This window comes from Nyctibius grandis, chromosome 3 (assembly GCF_013368605.1).
Source record: "Nyctibius grandis isolate bNycGra1 chromosome 3, bNycGra1.pri, whole genome shotgun sequence".
In the NCBI taxonomy this organism is placed as follows: domain Eukaryota; kingdom Metazoa; phylum Chordata; class Aves; order Nyctibiiformes; family Nyctibiidae; genus Nyctibius; species Nyctibius grandis.
Genome location: NC_090660.1, coordinates 43,278,072 through 43,293,958, shown reverse-complemented (window position 1 = coordinate 43,293,958; position 15,887 = coordinate 43,278,072). Strand labels below are relative to the sequence as shown.

Here is a 15,887-nt window from a genome sequence, read left to right as displayed (position 1 = left end):
ACAAGACCTCGACGGGGTTTTGTGGAGAAAAGGCCGCTCCCACTCGGGACCGCGGCGGGCGGGGGCCGAAGCGCCAAACCGCAGGCGAACAGAGGCGCCGAGAAAGCGAGCCGGGGCCCCTGGGCCGCCCGCCGAGCTGACCCAGCACCACGCGGGGAAGTGGCCTTGCCGACACTTCCAGCTCTGCCGGGGAGGGGACGGACACCTGCTCCCGCACGGAGCCGGGGGAACCGCCGCGCCACCGCTGCACCCAGCTTACCCCAGCGCTGGGAGCGGGCAGCACCCGGAGGAGCCGAGGGAGCCGGCACCCAGCGGCCACCGGCACTCCCCGCTGCCGCACCGGTTCCTTCCCACCGACCCACTTGCAGGGTGGCCCTCCGCCGCACGAACCGCCGCTGCGGCGGCTCCCCGCTCCCCCTCCGGCAACCGCGGAGGGGAGAGCCAACGCGCGCACGCCCCCGCCCTTTCGCTCCCAGCCGGGGCCCGGGGCGCAGCGGGCGGGCAGGAACTGCGTCACGCTAGGCGCGGAAGGGGCGCGGGAGCCCCACCGACCCGGGGGACGGGACGGGTGGTTAGCGAGGACCCAGAGCTCCGCGCGGCGGGAGAGGACGGGGCGCGGCGCAGGAACAACGCGGCACCCCCGGCCCGCCTCCCCCAGCCACCGCTGGGGGCGCTGGCGGACACGCGCGTCGCTCCGCCGGGCGCTGCCGGAGGTAAAGCCCGAGCTGGCGTCTCCTGCCGCTGCACCGGGACGCACGAGCGAGCGGGGTCAGGGACCCCCACCCACCCCGCTCCTCACCGGGGGCGCGGGGTGCTGCGCTAGCGACGTGCGGCCGGGAGCTCCGCCCGCGGGGCCCGCGTCAGGTGCGGGCGGGGCTGCCCGCCCCCTTCCTGGCGGCCGTTCGGTGTTTGCACGTCGTTCCCCCCCAACACACACACACACACACACCCCGCCCCCGCCCCCACCTCCCCCTCCCCCCCCCCCCCCACCCCAACCCCCCCCCCTCCCCCGCAGCGCCGCTGCACCTGAAGGCTCAGGGTCCCCCGGGACGGTTCCTCCCCGCGGCACCGCGGGCCTCGCCGCCCGGCCCTCCTGTGGGTAGAGGCCAGTGACGCGCTGTCTTCCCTCTGGAGAGGCCGAAATCCAGCGCGGGGTTTGCGGGGAGCTGGAGGAGTGCCGGCGACCTGCCGGCGAGGAGGTGAGGGAGGCAGGCCCGGCCGCCCAGCGCGGCGGGGAGGAGGGGAGGGGAGCCCAGCCCAGCCGGCGGCGGCGGCGGCGCTTTGTTATGAGAAGGGAGAAACCCGGGGGCTGCAGGGTGGGGTTGTCCCCGCCGCCCCCGCCGAGCGCGGTCCCCGCGGGCGCTGGGTGACGGCCGTGACCGCTTGCCGTTCCTCCTGCCGCCGTAGATGTCCCTGGATCCGCGCCTCAGCCGCAGCCTGCATGCCCGCCCTGGGTGGAGCGGTCTTCTTTGTCGAGCCGGGACCTGCTCTCCTTTCTCGTTCAAGCAGAAGAGGAGCTAGCGAGGAAAAAATAAAAACAAGCTCGCGTTAATGTTTGAGAAGTTCGGGTGCAGGAGAGTCTGGTAGGATTCGTGTTTATGCCTATTTTTGATAAATTTCAGACAATCGTTCGAAATAACAACCTGCGTCCATTACCTTTCTTTACACAAACTGCTTTGGATGTCCTCCATAGGTAGCGGGATGACCCGCTTAAAATATATCTCTGTGTGTGTATATATAATGTAATATTATATATATATTTTTAAATACATTTGCGTGTTTATATATATAAAATTTGCCAGGAGAAATTTAGGCAAAGTGCTGTGAATTTTTACTAATAGATTATTTTGTTCATTTGCTGGATGATCCACGATAACTATTAATTTGTATTAAAACGGGGGAGGCACACAAAGGGTTTCTTTAATCTGACTATATGTAACACAATTTCCACATAGATCTCATTCATATTTGTAATATGCATCTCTAGTGATTTCAAGTCTCAAGGTAGACAGGGTCGGGCCTGGAACACTCTGATGGAAGCTCTGTGAGGAAAACAACATTTGAGGAAGAAGGACACTGTTTACTGCTGGTTCTGTCATTCAAATGAAATATAAACCTGTTGTTGTGACTGGTTTGGGTCATGGTATTCCCGTACCTTTCTTTCATCCTCAAACACTGGATGAAAAGGACAGAATTATGTTTGATTTCCAATGCTGTTAATTAGTGACTATGCTTAAAGGTTCATCTGCAATTTAAGTTGGATAAATACATTTTCTTTTTTTCAATCCTTAACTATTTCTGATAGTAATCCTGTTGGCATTGGTAAATGAATTCTATTTTCACATCATAAGTGACCACAGTTTGCTAGCAAACTATTTTCTTTGGGTTTGGTTAGTATAACCTTAACATTTGGGTTAAGTCTTCCACCATAACTTTCTCTTTGTATTTTCTTATGTCTGAAAAAACATTTCGGGGACTGAAAATGCTCACACATGTCAACCTGAAGTGATTTTTTTTTTTAATGGACTTCTTTGCAGCTGGTTGGAGATTGGGTGTATGTTTAGGTGTGTGCAAGCAAAATAATACATATATACATATTTATGAACATATGTGCACTTCTTCACTCGTGTAATTTTCTTCAAGATTTTCTTCCAGCAGATCACAGCACATCCCTTATAGTCTTTAAAAGAAGAATGCCACACAACATTTCAAAGTAAAAATCAGGAGTTGAGAGATATTTTTGTTATTTTAAAGCAATAAAGGCTTGTGTGAGAGGACAAGTACTTAGGACACTGATTTATTTTAAAGCAAGTTGTGAATTGAGCCATGCCAGGAGAAGATATTTAGGATAATGTACTTCCCTACTGCAAGTGTCTTAGTGCCTGGGTACCTGCAAGAGTGGGAGAGCCTTCAGTTCTTTGTTTATTAGAATTTACTGTGCAACCGTTCTCATGTGCCTACATATTCCCAAATCAATCCTATTTACTGTATGAGCTCTACACAGTAAACTACTTCCATTTCAGCACAGATTCCTACATGCTAAATTATATCCTAGGCATATGTCCTGGAAGGATCTTTTAGTCTCGAAAAGGAAATTGTTTGGGCTTCTGAGAGTCCTTTCTCATATTCCACAGAGGAGCCAGTGGGCTACCAGAAGCTGATTGATATGCATAAAGAAAAAGAGGTAAATATAAATATGTGGTGGTGTTTTGCTGCAACTTCTCAGTACTCTAAGTTCTCTGACGTCTCAGAGTGCTTTCTTTTCACCTAATTGAAAATGGACTTTCATATATTGAAGCAAGCAGGGTAAGCATGTGAGATCTTGAAAAGAATCTTCAAGAACTCTTTTCTTCTGTGTATTAAGTGCATTAAACTGATTTCACCAGTTCTTGAGTTCTTTTATGCATCCTAGATCATAATCCTGGCTTTTTCATGGAAAGAACACAAGTACAGTGTGTATGAGTAGGAAAAAATATTTAGGAATGTGTATGGAGGAAGGAAAGACTAATATATTATCTTCTTCTCAGAGTAGGACCTACATTTCTGTTCTTAAATGTACAGTGTTTGAGCTTATGACTGGGGATCTCAGATGCTACCACAGTAAAAATAGCAATAAATGATAGTGTGGTATGAAAGTGATACTTAAGGGTTTCCTGTGGCTCCATCCATGAAAGATGAGCTTTTATCCTAGTACAGAGATTGTTCATGTATATGAAGTCATACTTGGAAATGTTTTAAATATTTACTGGCATCAGTTGATCTCTGCCAGTCTGTGTAGCTAAATATTTAGCACCTGGAATCCAGAAGTCCCAGTATCATTGTTTGACTTTTTGAATTTAGTCTCCAAAGTTCTTGAAAATCCATTGTTTTTCTACTTAAAGGGTTTTTCTACACACAAACATGTCGTGATTTTTGATCTGAGATTCTCACACCTTTTCAAAGCTAGAAACTAGATTTACATTCATCAACAGAAGGCAGAGTCATTGCTGATCGCACAGAGCCTCTGATCCTGTTTTTTCAGGGTAATAAGCTCCTGGACCTTATGACTTGCTGGTGGGACTGCTTTTCATCCTGTTCCTCAGTGAAACTGAGGCTAAGACAGGTTGAAGCATCGATATTTAGTCCCAAGAACGTAATTTCAGCAGCTGTTGAAAGCAGATCAATAGTTTGGAATCGTGGGGTGACTAAGTTTTCACAGAGAGTAATAAATAACTTGATAAAGTGTGATGGAGGAAATGCTGGATCAGGGAACCATCCCTTATGCTCAGCCACCCAGCTCTCTTCCTTCTTCCACCTTTTTCTTTCTTGCAAGATAAACAAGCTGTTCTGCAAGCAGCAGAACTAAGAAAGCCTGGTTTCCTGTGGATCTTTCCCTTTGTCCCCCAAATCCTGTCTGCTGCAAAAACTCCAGCTCTCTCATGTCCTCGTGACAACAGCATTTGGTAAGAGACAGCAGAACAGTGACTGGACAGCACTGGACAGGTGCTGGCTGTCCAGTCAGTACATGTCTAGTGATTACCCAGTTGAGGGGTGACAGAAGGTACAAACTGAGTGTTGCCTCTTTTTCAGTAAGAGTACAACTTAGCTGCTGCTACTGACTTAACATACTTACCTTAAACTCAGACTATTGCTTATTTCTGTTCACTTTGTTTCAGTTTTGCTATTCTAGGCTTCGCTCTACTGCCTCCTCTATTCTTTGACTCCTCTTTGTTTTGCTGGGTTTTGCCATATTTCATGGGCTACTTGAGAAAGCTCCTGTTCTTATGTCAGAGTTGGTTTCTCATTTTGTTATTAGCTTGTCTGTTAGCTTTCTTTGTAAATGTAGGTAGTTGCCTTCACTGAAAGAGGTGAGAATAACTGTAAGTATTAAGACATTTGGGGGAAAGAAATTTCAAGGATGGCATGAAGAGAGTGCTAGTGCAGTGGAGTTAAGGAAAAAAATATTGAAAAGAGGAAATCTGATGGTGACATCTATTGCATCTTGAAGTAATGTGAGGGAAGTAGTGGAAACAATAGGCCCATCCACAGCTTCTCTGGGCAACCTGTTCCAGTGTCTCACCACCCTCACAGTAAAGAATTTCTTCCTAATATCTAATCTAAATCTACCCTCTTCCAGTTTTAACTCTGTTCCCCCTCGTCCTATCACTACATGCCCTTGTAAAAAGCCTCCGGCTTTCCTGTAGGCCCCCTTCAGGTGATGAAAGGCTGCTAGAAGGTCTCCCTGGAGCCTTCTCTTCTCCAGGCTGAACAGCCCCAACTCTCTCAGCCTGTCTTCATAGGAGAGGTGCTCCAGCCCTCTGATCATCTTCGTGGCCCTCCTCTGGACTTCCTCTAACAGCTCCATGTCCTTCTTATGTTGGGGGCCCCAGAGCTGGACGTAGTACTCCAGGTGGGGTCTCAAGAGAGCAGAGGGGCAGAATCGCCTCCGTCCACCTGCTGGCCACGCTTCTTTTGATGCAGCCCAGGATACGGTTGGCCTTTCGGGCTGCAAGCGCATGTTGCCGGCTCATTGTGAGCTTCTCATCAAGCAACACCCCCAAGTCCTTCTCCTCAGGGCTGCTCTCAATCCATTCTCCACCCAGCCTGTATTCATGCTTGGGATTGCCCTGACCCACATGCAGGACCTTGCACTTGGCCTTGTTGAACTTCATGTGGTTCGCACAGGCCCAGCTCTCAAGCCTGTCAAGGTCCCTCTGGATGGCATCCCTTCCCTCCAGCATGTCGAACACACCGCACAGCTTGGTGTTGTCGGCAAAGTTGTGTACCAAAGGAAATCCAAACCTGCTTAAGGTCACTTTAGACTTAAACCTGAAGCAATCAAGGGCTGGATTTCACAACTCCCTGAATGTAACAAAGTGCAGTGAATAGGAAAATAAGTTATTAACAACAAGTTACTAAGTTAATTGAATACTAAGTATTTTGTATCAAGACAAATGGTATCAAAGACAAGGAACTTCTCCTCATTATGGCATACTACTTCTGTAACTGTGTAGCCACTAAAGTGGCAATAGGAAACAGCATATAATTATACTGTATCTTACCTGAATGTTTCATTATGTACTCTAGGACTATTCACAAGCTGTTTTAGAAAATGAGCTGTGTTAGAATCAGAAGCTATGCTTAGGAGTTATTTGCTGAAACGCAGTTTCCTGATACTGTAACCAGTTCTAATTTGTGTTTGTTTTTTTGCTTTCAACATTGTTTTCATAGGATTGTTGGCTTCTTGGAGAAACAGTAAAAAATGCAAAACGAGATAATAAAGCCTGCTAAATACTTCTCAGAAGTGGAGAAGAGTGTGCTGCTTGCATTAGTTGAAAAATACAAATACGTGCTTGAATGTAAAAAAAGTGATGCAAGAACTATTGCTCTGAAACAACGTACCTGGCAAGCACTAGCTCATGAATATAATTCACAGCCCAGTGTGTCACTGCGAGACTTCAAACAGTTAAAGAAATGCTGGGAAAATATCAAGGCACGGACAAAAAAGATAATGGCACATGAAAGGCGGGAGAAGGTAAAGAGAAGTATTAGTCCACTTATAAATACTCACATCATAGGGAAAGAGAAGATTGCCAGCATAATGCCTGAGCAAATGTACTTTTTGCAGAGCCCACCAGAAGAAGATTCTGAATATCAGCCTGATGCTTCTAGTCAAGGTACAAACGTTACTGTAATGATGCAAGTAGTATTGTTTTGTATGTGATTTTGCCAGTGATTCTCTTTCAGCAGTCTAAATCTCTCACTTAGCTGTGACTACTGGTTATAGAAAAGTAATTTCAGAGCTATGATAGTACAAGTCTCTGTGTATTTCCCTAGGCCCCCAGGAGTTAAACTGAGGTTTTACACAGTTTTTTTTCACCAGTTTTTGACATATCTGCTACTTTGTGGCGAGTGTCACAGTAGCTATCGTGCTGGCTTTCCAGAGAATAGTCTCAAGGATATTTTGATCCTTTATAAAGTATAATTTTGTTGGAAAAAGATTGTCTGAGCATTGGAGGGGAAAAAAAGGCACCAGCAGCAAACTGATACACAATTGTCTGCTGCAAGAGCTCCCTGTAGGTCTTTCCTCCTTTGTTTTCAAGGACTAAAAGAGTATGTAGAGCCATATTTCACACTGCAGTCCACTCTGGAGAATGACCTTTTTGAAAAAGTTCAGCATTACATTCTTCTTTGTTTGGCAAGCATACAGAAGGAATAATCCAAAACCAGAATGGAGGGTGGCTACAGAGGTTTCTTGCAAACTTTATTATGTCAGGATTGTACACAGAAGACTGTCCTTGCTCAAAAGACAACAGTAATTACATTGTTAGATAGTATTCTTACAATGTCTCTTTCATAATTGTATTTACCATAAGTAGTAATCAGGATTTTTAAAGGAATGTATTTTGAGGCCCTTATTTGCAGTGGTTACTATTTTATTCCATTAATAGTTTCTCTTATTTCAGTAGAATTGATAGAATTTTCTCAAAGTTAGAATAATATAATTTTTTCCTAAAAATATATGCCACAGCACTTACAGTATGTACAGTAGCGATAAGGAAGGAATAAGTAGTATTCTTCCTAGTATTACCTCAGTCTCTTGGTATTAATGTTGATGCAGCTCTTCACCTGACGCTCAGATCTTTCATAAAAACATTGCAAGACACATATGCATTTGGCTTAAACAGCTGCATTAAGGTTCAGCTTCAGGCTCAGACACCTAAATTTATGTGGCCACTTATAAATGCCTACATTCACTTTAGTATTCTGAGCTCCTGTTATAGCCATGGAGGTCTATCAACAGAGCCCAAAGTGGTTCAGTTCAGACCATTATGCCCTTAGTATTCTGTAACAGAACTGCATTATGTAGTGGCTCCTGTACTATGGTACAGAAGCACAAGGTTTAGATGTATACTCCAATAACTATATTATCACAAGTTTGTGTTTCTTGAGGGACAAGAAGGGAATACTATAATACGTTTTCCTCTTGTGTTTTGCAGAGTCATTTATTGTCTCAAATAGAGAACTCTGTGACGAAGAGAAAGAGCTGGTACATTTCCCAGTATGCGAAGGTACCTCCCAACCTGAGCCTTCGTGTTCTGATGTCAGAATAGCAGCAGATAAGAACTACAGAAGTAAAGCATCTCAGGAAAGTGCTCTGAAAAAGATGCACGAGGAAGAACATCATCAGCAAATGTCAATTTTGCAACTGCAGTTAATCCAAATGAATGAAGTTCATGTGGCAAAAATACAGCAAATAGAAAGAGAGTGTGAGATGGCCGAAGAGGAGCACAGGATAAAAATGGAAGTGCTAAATAAAAAGAAAATGTATTGGGAGAGAAAACTGCAGACCATCACAAAAGAATGGCCTGTATCATCCTTTAACAGACCCTTCCCTAATTCACCATAGAGCATAAAGGGGCAGAGAATCAGTCTGATTGAGCACATTTATGAGTAACGCGCACTGGAAAGAGGGTTTTTTAATGTGAATGTACAGTGACAGGGTAGGTGCCGGGCTGATAGTGAAGGTGCTTTGACTCTTAACGTTTAGGGAAACAGTGGTAGAGTCCACCAAGGGGAAAATCATATTGTTCATTTGTAGGTAGTTCTGATTTGTTTGACTTTCAGACATACACAGTGTTCTAAAATGTGAACATATTTTCCCCTCTCAGAATACCCTAACATCCTTTTGAAATTTAAGGTACTCTGGGTGTTCTTACATTGGGTGTTCTTAAGAAAACAGCTTTAAACATCAGGTTATAGTGATTCTTTTGATTTCTATCTCTTCCTATCCACTGTTTCCTGAATGAAGGCAAGGGTTAGAGTTGCTCTCTGCTATTGAGAGAAAACGTGTTTGACAAGTATTGGTTGGATTGTTATGCTGGGGCTTAGGGAAAAAAAAAAAACAGCTTGTCTGTGGTTAATATAGTTCATAACTTATTCTTCACAGAAGATGTGAAAATGAAGGAAGGAGCAAAAGGACCACTGTAGTAGCTGAGCCCTTTGCACGTGAAGAACAGTGATATTTTCCAGCTGACTGGCTGATTGAGAGAATGGTCCTGGACTGGCCCTCCAGTTGTTTGAGCCTTGACCATTAAGAAGTTGGAAAGAAGGTGACTGCTTTCTCAAAAGCCATTGTGCTTGTCTTCTCTTTTCCAGGCCCATCTTGTATTCAACTAGAATACCAAAATAGGAGGGTTGCACGCTGCTGCCAGCACTGTGTGCTGTTCACCTGGAGTCATTCTGAGGGGAAGAGCTTTTTAACAATTCATAAAGCTCTTAAAATGTAGCAAGCCACCCAGTCCATTGGCAAAGTCTCCCCCTGCCTACACATGCAATACTTGATGGCATAGCAGAAGTATTTCAGCCTCTCCCTAGCTACAAGAGAAGACTTAAGACTCGCCCTCTTTACCATCACAGAGGGTGGGAAGCAGTTCAAGGGAATCATATCTGTCTTGGAGCACTGTTCTGTTTTGTTCTGTCCTGTGTGTTATGGTGGTGTGTTTCTTGCCTTTGCTGTCAGTGAGGGATGATGGACATGATTTGTAAGAAAGCATTCACATGAAGGTCCCCACAGAGTTTAGCGGCCCAGAATAGTAGATGATAGAAAGCACAAATAAAGATAATCCTTCCCCAGGCAATCGTTTAGTCTAGTGGGGCAAGGGTAAAGAAAATGTGAAATACAAAACTCCACAAAGATTCTTAAGAACTTCTGATGTGTGAAAAGCTGTTTTACAGGAAGATGTACAACCATCATTTGAAGCAGTGAGAAAAATGAACAAACCCATAAATTTTCAGTGAAAAACCTGAGTATCCCATTATTCAATAAACTTTTCAGATCATGATTTGTGAGAGCAAGTCCATACAGTGAGCAGCATATTCAAATGTATGTTACAAAACATACATTCCCAGTTACACTCCCATCTCTTCCTTGGATGTTCTTTCTGATGGAGTGAATTTCTTTTGGTTTTGGGGTTTGTTTTTTTTTTTTGTGTTTCTTTTTCTTGAACTGCTTTCCCTGCTGGTGATTCATCTTTGCAAGCACTGCCATTATGAAACACAGTACTCACTGTGGTTAACGCTGTGGTACATGCATTGCTCCCTTCAACGTGCTAACATTAGCATCTCAATGGGAGTGATTTATTGCAACTTATTTTATATGACAGAGAGAAAAAAATTGCAGAGCTGCTGCAAGATCAAAAAAATAGGCCATGTATGAAATCTGAAGACAGATCTATTTGACAGCAAAGTTAGTTTCCTTATAAATTGGCTGTGTGAAGGAAGCAGAGGACTTCCAAAGAAGAATATCATTATGGACACTTTTTTTTTCTGCTGAATGGAAACACTATTGGAAGGTAGGACAATCCTGTATAATAACAATAGAGGCAAAAGGAAGAAGTAAACAGCAGTGAGGAGTTTTTTGTTCTGAGGTTACATTCTGTGGTCTGGAAGATGAATCATTTATTTGAGTGGTTATGGCAGTTACTCAGGCACCATCGAGAAAAAAGAATAGGAAAGATATTTGTCTTAACCAATGATGGGATTCCTTCCACACTGCTTCTAAGTGAAAGTAATTTGAAACTATGAAATTGAAACCATGTATGTTAAGGTGTCAAAAGGTGGCAGGAGGAGACAATTTCAGCACTGTGAAGACAGCAAGAACGGACAGACAATCCAGGTCTAGATAGCCCTGCGAGAAAGTATCAGAGTCCAGGGAGAATCTCATGATATGTGAGATAAGGGTACTTTTGATTCCTGAAAGTTATACCATTGCTCATGAAAGATTGTTTTATTTTTATATTAAAAATCATTTAAAATATGCATGTTTTCAGACTGTACTAAGTGGGCAATGCCTTGCATTTTGGTATATATTCTTATTCTGAGGCCAAAAGTTACAGTTCTTAGGCTGAACAATAGACCATTTAAATTCAGCATCTATTTAAAAGAAAGAAGATCACAGGAGAAAAATTAGGAAGAGCTAATCTGAAGATAGGAAAGAAAGAATGATCAGTACATATGTGAAAGAAGAATGGGAATGTCACACCTAACACAAACGATACAAGATGCTTTTGTGGTACAGGTAACAGATGGCTTACTAGTGACACAGGCTTTTGCTTTGCTCTCTGTAGTTGACTGTTGGTTGCTGCAAGGTTGGGTGATAGACAGAGAAAAACGTAAAAGATCAAGAAGGTGAAGTAGTGTGTCTCCTTGCCTGGGTTTGGCTTCTCCATCTAGAGGCTTCATAAAATGATTGGTGTGATGGAGCTCAAATGACTTGAGAAATGTGTCTTTTATCTATTTGTTTTTTTGCAATTACTCCCTCTGGTATTAGGGTTTATTTTTTCTTTTGTTTGCCTTTTCTTATATGTAACATAGCCGTCTCAGACAATATGTCCATTTGTTCCTCTCCCTTTTTTCTAGCTTACATCATTCAGATACTTTCACATAATTGTGTTTTCCTGTTAACCATTTGGCCAAGCTATATAGGCATTTTCCCAAGTTTTTTTCATAGATAAAATACAGCAGTATTTTAAGAAGAAGAACATGCCTGTTCTTTTCTGGATTTGTTACACAAGTTGTTGGCAAGAATGAACTTAAAAGATACACTGGGCAAAATAATTCCTGCTTAACTCCATAGGAAAAAGTATATACCAGACATGTAGTGGCCATTGTTCTTAGCCTCTGTGTTCTTATGAAGAGAAACTATGACCTTCTAGGCAAAGTATGATGAATTCCTTTATGCTTCTCAAAACGACACCAGCCTGGCTCCTAGTGCTGTCTCTCATTGGAGATCATTGTAGCTTGTTATCTGGTATAATCTTTTTTATTTGTTGATTTTTTTTCTTCTGTATTTCTTTCTTGTGTCTATGTTCCCTTTTTTTTTTTTTTTTAACCAGCAATATGAGCAGGGGACTTCATCCAGAGCTATGTGTTTTGCTCTTTCCTTTCTCTTGCCCAGATTGCCTATATCACATCTGAGAATGAAATGGGTGCTCCTCAGTCATTTTCTTCCCCTTCCATCGAAAGCCTGTTCAGTAAGCGTTTTCTACACAGCTGCCCGTGCATTCTGGATACTGTGCACAGGCTAGGAAACATAGGAGGATTTTGAAGAGAAGTTGGTATAGAGAAAGGGCTGTATAGAGAAGAGCACTTTCTCCATTCCAGCTCCATGTAATTCTGAGAGGACAGTCTATGAATACAGAGTTGTTCATCAGGATCAGAGCTAACGCAGGATGCTGAAGCTGTGTAAGTGGTTCCAATTCTTCATAAATCTTTGGGGTTCTGCAGAGGTTAGGTTTGGCGTTTCCTGATAACAAAGTTCCTTCTTTCTAGGTAGTGGAAGAGTCTCAGTGGAAGATTTTCACAGATACTTCCTCAAATCGAGGCTCTTACCTTGATAAAGAGATAACCCATCCTGCAATCTATTATACTACTAATTTCAACGCCCAGGCTGCTCTGTCACAGGACCAAGGGATCTTGCTGCTAGCCACAAATCCTCTTGGCGATGCTCCCTCCTACACTGCAGAGATGTGTTAGGCCAGGGCTGAAAGACACAGCCCTCCTGACCAGCCATGGCTTGGAGAAGCGGTCCTTACAGAGCAGCTGCAGATGGTGTGGCTGAGCTCAGCGCTCAGACCACAGGACTGAAATCGTCCCCTCCTCACAGCCCTGTGACCAGAGGAAGGAAGGGTGGCTCAGGGCTACCCTTTTCTGAGTTATACCACACCTAGTGCAGCTGATGTTGTCCTGAATTTTGTTTAATGGTCATTTATCTCTATGTGTTTCCAATAACAAATCTTATCAGTCTCCCAAGGAATTGTATGATTACATAGGTGGTTTTGAGTGATCTTTCGCAGATTTTTTGTTTTGCTGGTTGTAGTTACAGTGGCTTTTACGATCTCTCCTCCCTCTTCCTCACTTGCATTATAATGCTTCCAGTTTCATTCTGAACCTCTGTGGTTCCAATCTGTACAACCCCACATCCGTGCAGTATCATATTTTCAGGTATTTTTCTCATGATGACATTGAAATGATAAACTGCTACACATTTATACATTGTTACTTTGGGGGCAGGGGAATTACATGTAAGTCCTAAAATAACATTTTAATTGTATTTTTTTCCAGGCAAGTAAAGTCACTTACAAGTAGTCCTGTGATTTCATATTTTGAGCTAGCTTGTTCAAAGCTATTTTTATAAAAGACTGATGCATCTTAGTTGTTTCCATAAGATAATTGCCTGTCTTTTTTTCATTATTTTTCTGTTTCTTCTCGAAGCAGCTGACTGTAAACTGAGACATCTGTCTCTAGTTAGATATTCAGAAACGTTTCCATGCAAAGTAAGTACTAATGTGTACTAAAATTAATACATTTAGGCTAATAAAATAAACCAAGTAACAAGATGGTAGGATAATATTCAGAGACTGTTAAAATATTTTAAGAAAACATTACAGAGGGCAGTTCTATACATTTGATAAAAAGAAAGAAGGCAATTTGTTGCCATCTATAAGAATAGGATAATAATATATTTTTACAGTGAAAGCAAGCAGTGATCTCTGCTTCTGGTATCACAGATTAACTTCTGTGCTGCTGATTTACAAGGGACTTTGCTTCTTAGATTTTTTTTTAAATTTTTTTAATTTTTTTTTTTGTCATGGAATTACATAAAACAGCTTGATTCCCTTGTATGTAAAGAAGGTGCATGCAGAAACATGGACAAATTTCTGGGCCTAAAACAAGAGCAATGAAATACAAAAGTACTAACTGTGGCTCTGAACATTTTACTGTTCTGCTGGTGAAGGGTTTAGGCATCCCACAACATCATCAGTCATTTTCATAACACTGAACAAATTAAAAACTTGGAAAGGCAGAAAAAGGGGCTGGTATGTTTTTCAGAGCAAGTCAGAAGTGAAGACAGCTCTTAGCTGTTCTAAGAGGTAACACTGTCATGTATGTCAAACAATTCCCCTGCGTGGTTTTCACCTTCCCTGATTACTCTCTCGCTTGAGACTCCATTCACAGCTCCAAGTGCCTGACAATAAGAAAAGTAACCACGTCAAGTAGGAATCCCGCCAGAGATATTAGACCTCACTCTTTACTAAACTGAAGTTGGACAATTTTCTGAGAATTCATTATCCAGACACACATGCTATGCTCTGTGGAAAGGCATGTGAAATGTGTCCAGCATGTAGTCTGCCAAATGGCATAAACTATAGAGCAAGAAAAAGGTTGTCCACCGCATGGCTGTGGGTTATAAAATGGTTATATTAGTGAGAGCATATTGATGCATTTCACTGGATGGTCGACCTCTTTAACAGTAGAATCAAGAAGTATTTTTGCCAAATCTTCTAATTCATCCTAATCTAGATTTCCCAATCTGTCAAAACAGCCACAGGACAAAAAAAAAAAAAAGAAAAAAAAATAATGAAGATCTGGCTAGATAAAAAGGCACTATATATATATATATATATATATATATATATATATAGGGAAAGAACTCTCTAATGTAACAGAAATAAGCACTATAGATTTTTACATAGTCCTTATTTAATTCACATGTTTTCTTTAAAATGTGGATTGAGATTATTTGTTTTCCTTTTGTTATTCAGTCCAGCTGCAGAATAGTTGTGTGCTTCAGTTTCTGACTGAATGTTAGAGCACCTAATTAATCAAATTTGTTTGGCAAGGAAGTAGAAGTAGGTTTGCATTCAGCACAACTGGAGATTGATTGTATTCCACTAGTCTTCAGATATTTCTTCTCAGATATAAGAGGCTGTTCTTGGACAGCCCTGAACCTGAAACTGGCATTATATGCCAATTTAGTAGTAATTTATTATTTATATGGCACTAATGAGGTGACATATATGCTGCTCAAGTTCTGTCCGTTATTTGGTCATGTACAAATCCATTCACTTTTCTTAGAATTATGCCTTGAAATTACTAAGCCACAAATGGACCAGCTGAATCACCCATATAAATTCCTGCCATGCATTCTGTATCCCAGTATAATGCAGGGAAAAAACCCTCCTCCTTCTGTTTAATGGTGGAGTTTTGAAATTTTGACCTGTTACTCTCACTGAAGCTTTGCTAGAAATTTTGTTCTATGAGACACCTATATGTTCCCACAGAATCAACCTTCAACCCAACGAGCCACGTGGCTTTGTAACTTTTGAATACCAAGCTTATGGACTGTACGAAATCTGAACTGACACACACATGATAAATTCCATTTATCTGAAAAAGATCTTGTAAATGCTCTCACATACTGAGACTCTGGAAAGTACAAATTAGGGAGGTGATGTGATGGATTTGGTATTTAAACCAGGGCAGAAATTTTGGCAGGCTGGGAGTTATCAGTGCTGACCTAATAGAGAGGTTCAATCTCTGCTTAAGGAACAATAACGTCTAATCCAAATACTGCCTTACCTCCAACTTTCCGTCTAAAATGAGGTGTAATGAGAAGTCCTTGCCAAATAAAGCAACATTAGTTTCCAAAATGCACTTGTTTTGCTTTCAATCACTGGCTCGCATGAGGACTCTGAGGCTAGACTGAGCTTTATGTTGCACTCTGTCGGTAGCTGATAGCATTTGAAGACGACTTCCCGTACTGATTTTGTCCTGTTCCTCTTGAGTGCAATACTCCTACTTGGATGCTCTTAGCCATGTGGTGGTGCCATGTGGTGGTGCCCATCGGACCATGGTGAGGGGCTCACGTTCTCAAGTCGTCTGGCACTGACTCCATGCATCTTTTCTGATTACCAAATCAGCGGCGGTGGATGAATTTGAATAAAAAAGGAGGGGCTTTGGCCAGCAGGAACAACCATCATTGCTAACTGTGTCACTGAGGTGCTTTGTCACACTGACAAGGTAGCCAATTTAGAGGTATAATCAATAAACAATCGCAACAGTAC

General features: G+C 42.6%; 2 protein-coding genes across 12 annotated transcripts in view; one reads left to right on the top strand and one right to left on the bottom strand.

Moving 5' to 3' along the window:
• LOC137660783 (golgin subfamily B member 1-like) overlaps positions 1–1,405 on the bottom strand; it is a 28,369-nt gene extending 26,964 nt beyond the window's left edge. For 3 of the 6 annotated variants that reach the window (XM_068395790.1, XM_068395791.1, XM_068395792.1), the window contains exon 1: positions 260–598. The gene's annotated coding sequence lies outside the window, so the exon portion shown is untranslated. Of the gene's footprint in view, positions 1–259; positions 600–1,026 lie in introns of those variants that run through there. The other 3 variants (XM_068395796.1, XM_068395797.1, XM_068395793.1) reach the window with 2 other exon arrangements.
• Positions 537–15,473, top strand: MSANTD3 (Myb/SANT DNA binding domain containing 3). 6 transcript variants are annotated; one of them, XR_011047778.1, is made up of 5 exons: positions 1,025–1,199; positions 1,408–1,583; positions 6,211–6,656; positions 7,980–9,092; positions 12,145–15,473. XR_011047778.1 is itself a non-coding variant. In XM_068395801.1 (5 exons), exons 3-5 carry the CDS (start codon positions 6,242–6,244, stop codon positions 8,387–8,389), a joined length of 732 nt encoding a protein of 243 aa, XP_068251902.1. In that variant the 5' UTR covers positions 1,025–1,199; positions 1,408–1,583; positions 6,211–6,241; the 3' UTR covers positions 8,390–15,473. The 6 variants fall into 6 exon arrangements, 5 of the variants coding, with proteins under 5 accessions (XP_068251900.1, XP_068251902.1, XP_068251903.1 ...); XM_068395801.1 differs by having other exon boundaries at positions 6,211–6,514; positions 6,608–6,656; positions 7,980–15,473; XM_068395802.1 differs by having other exon boundaries at positions 7,980–8,051; positions 8,930–15,473.
• Positions 15,474–15,887: the final 414 nt, after the last annotated feature.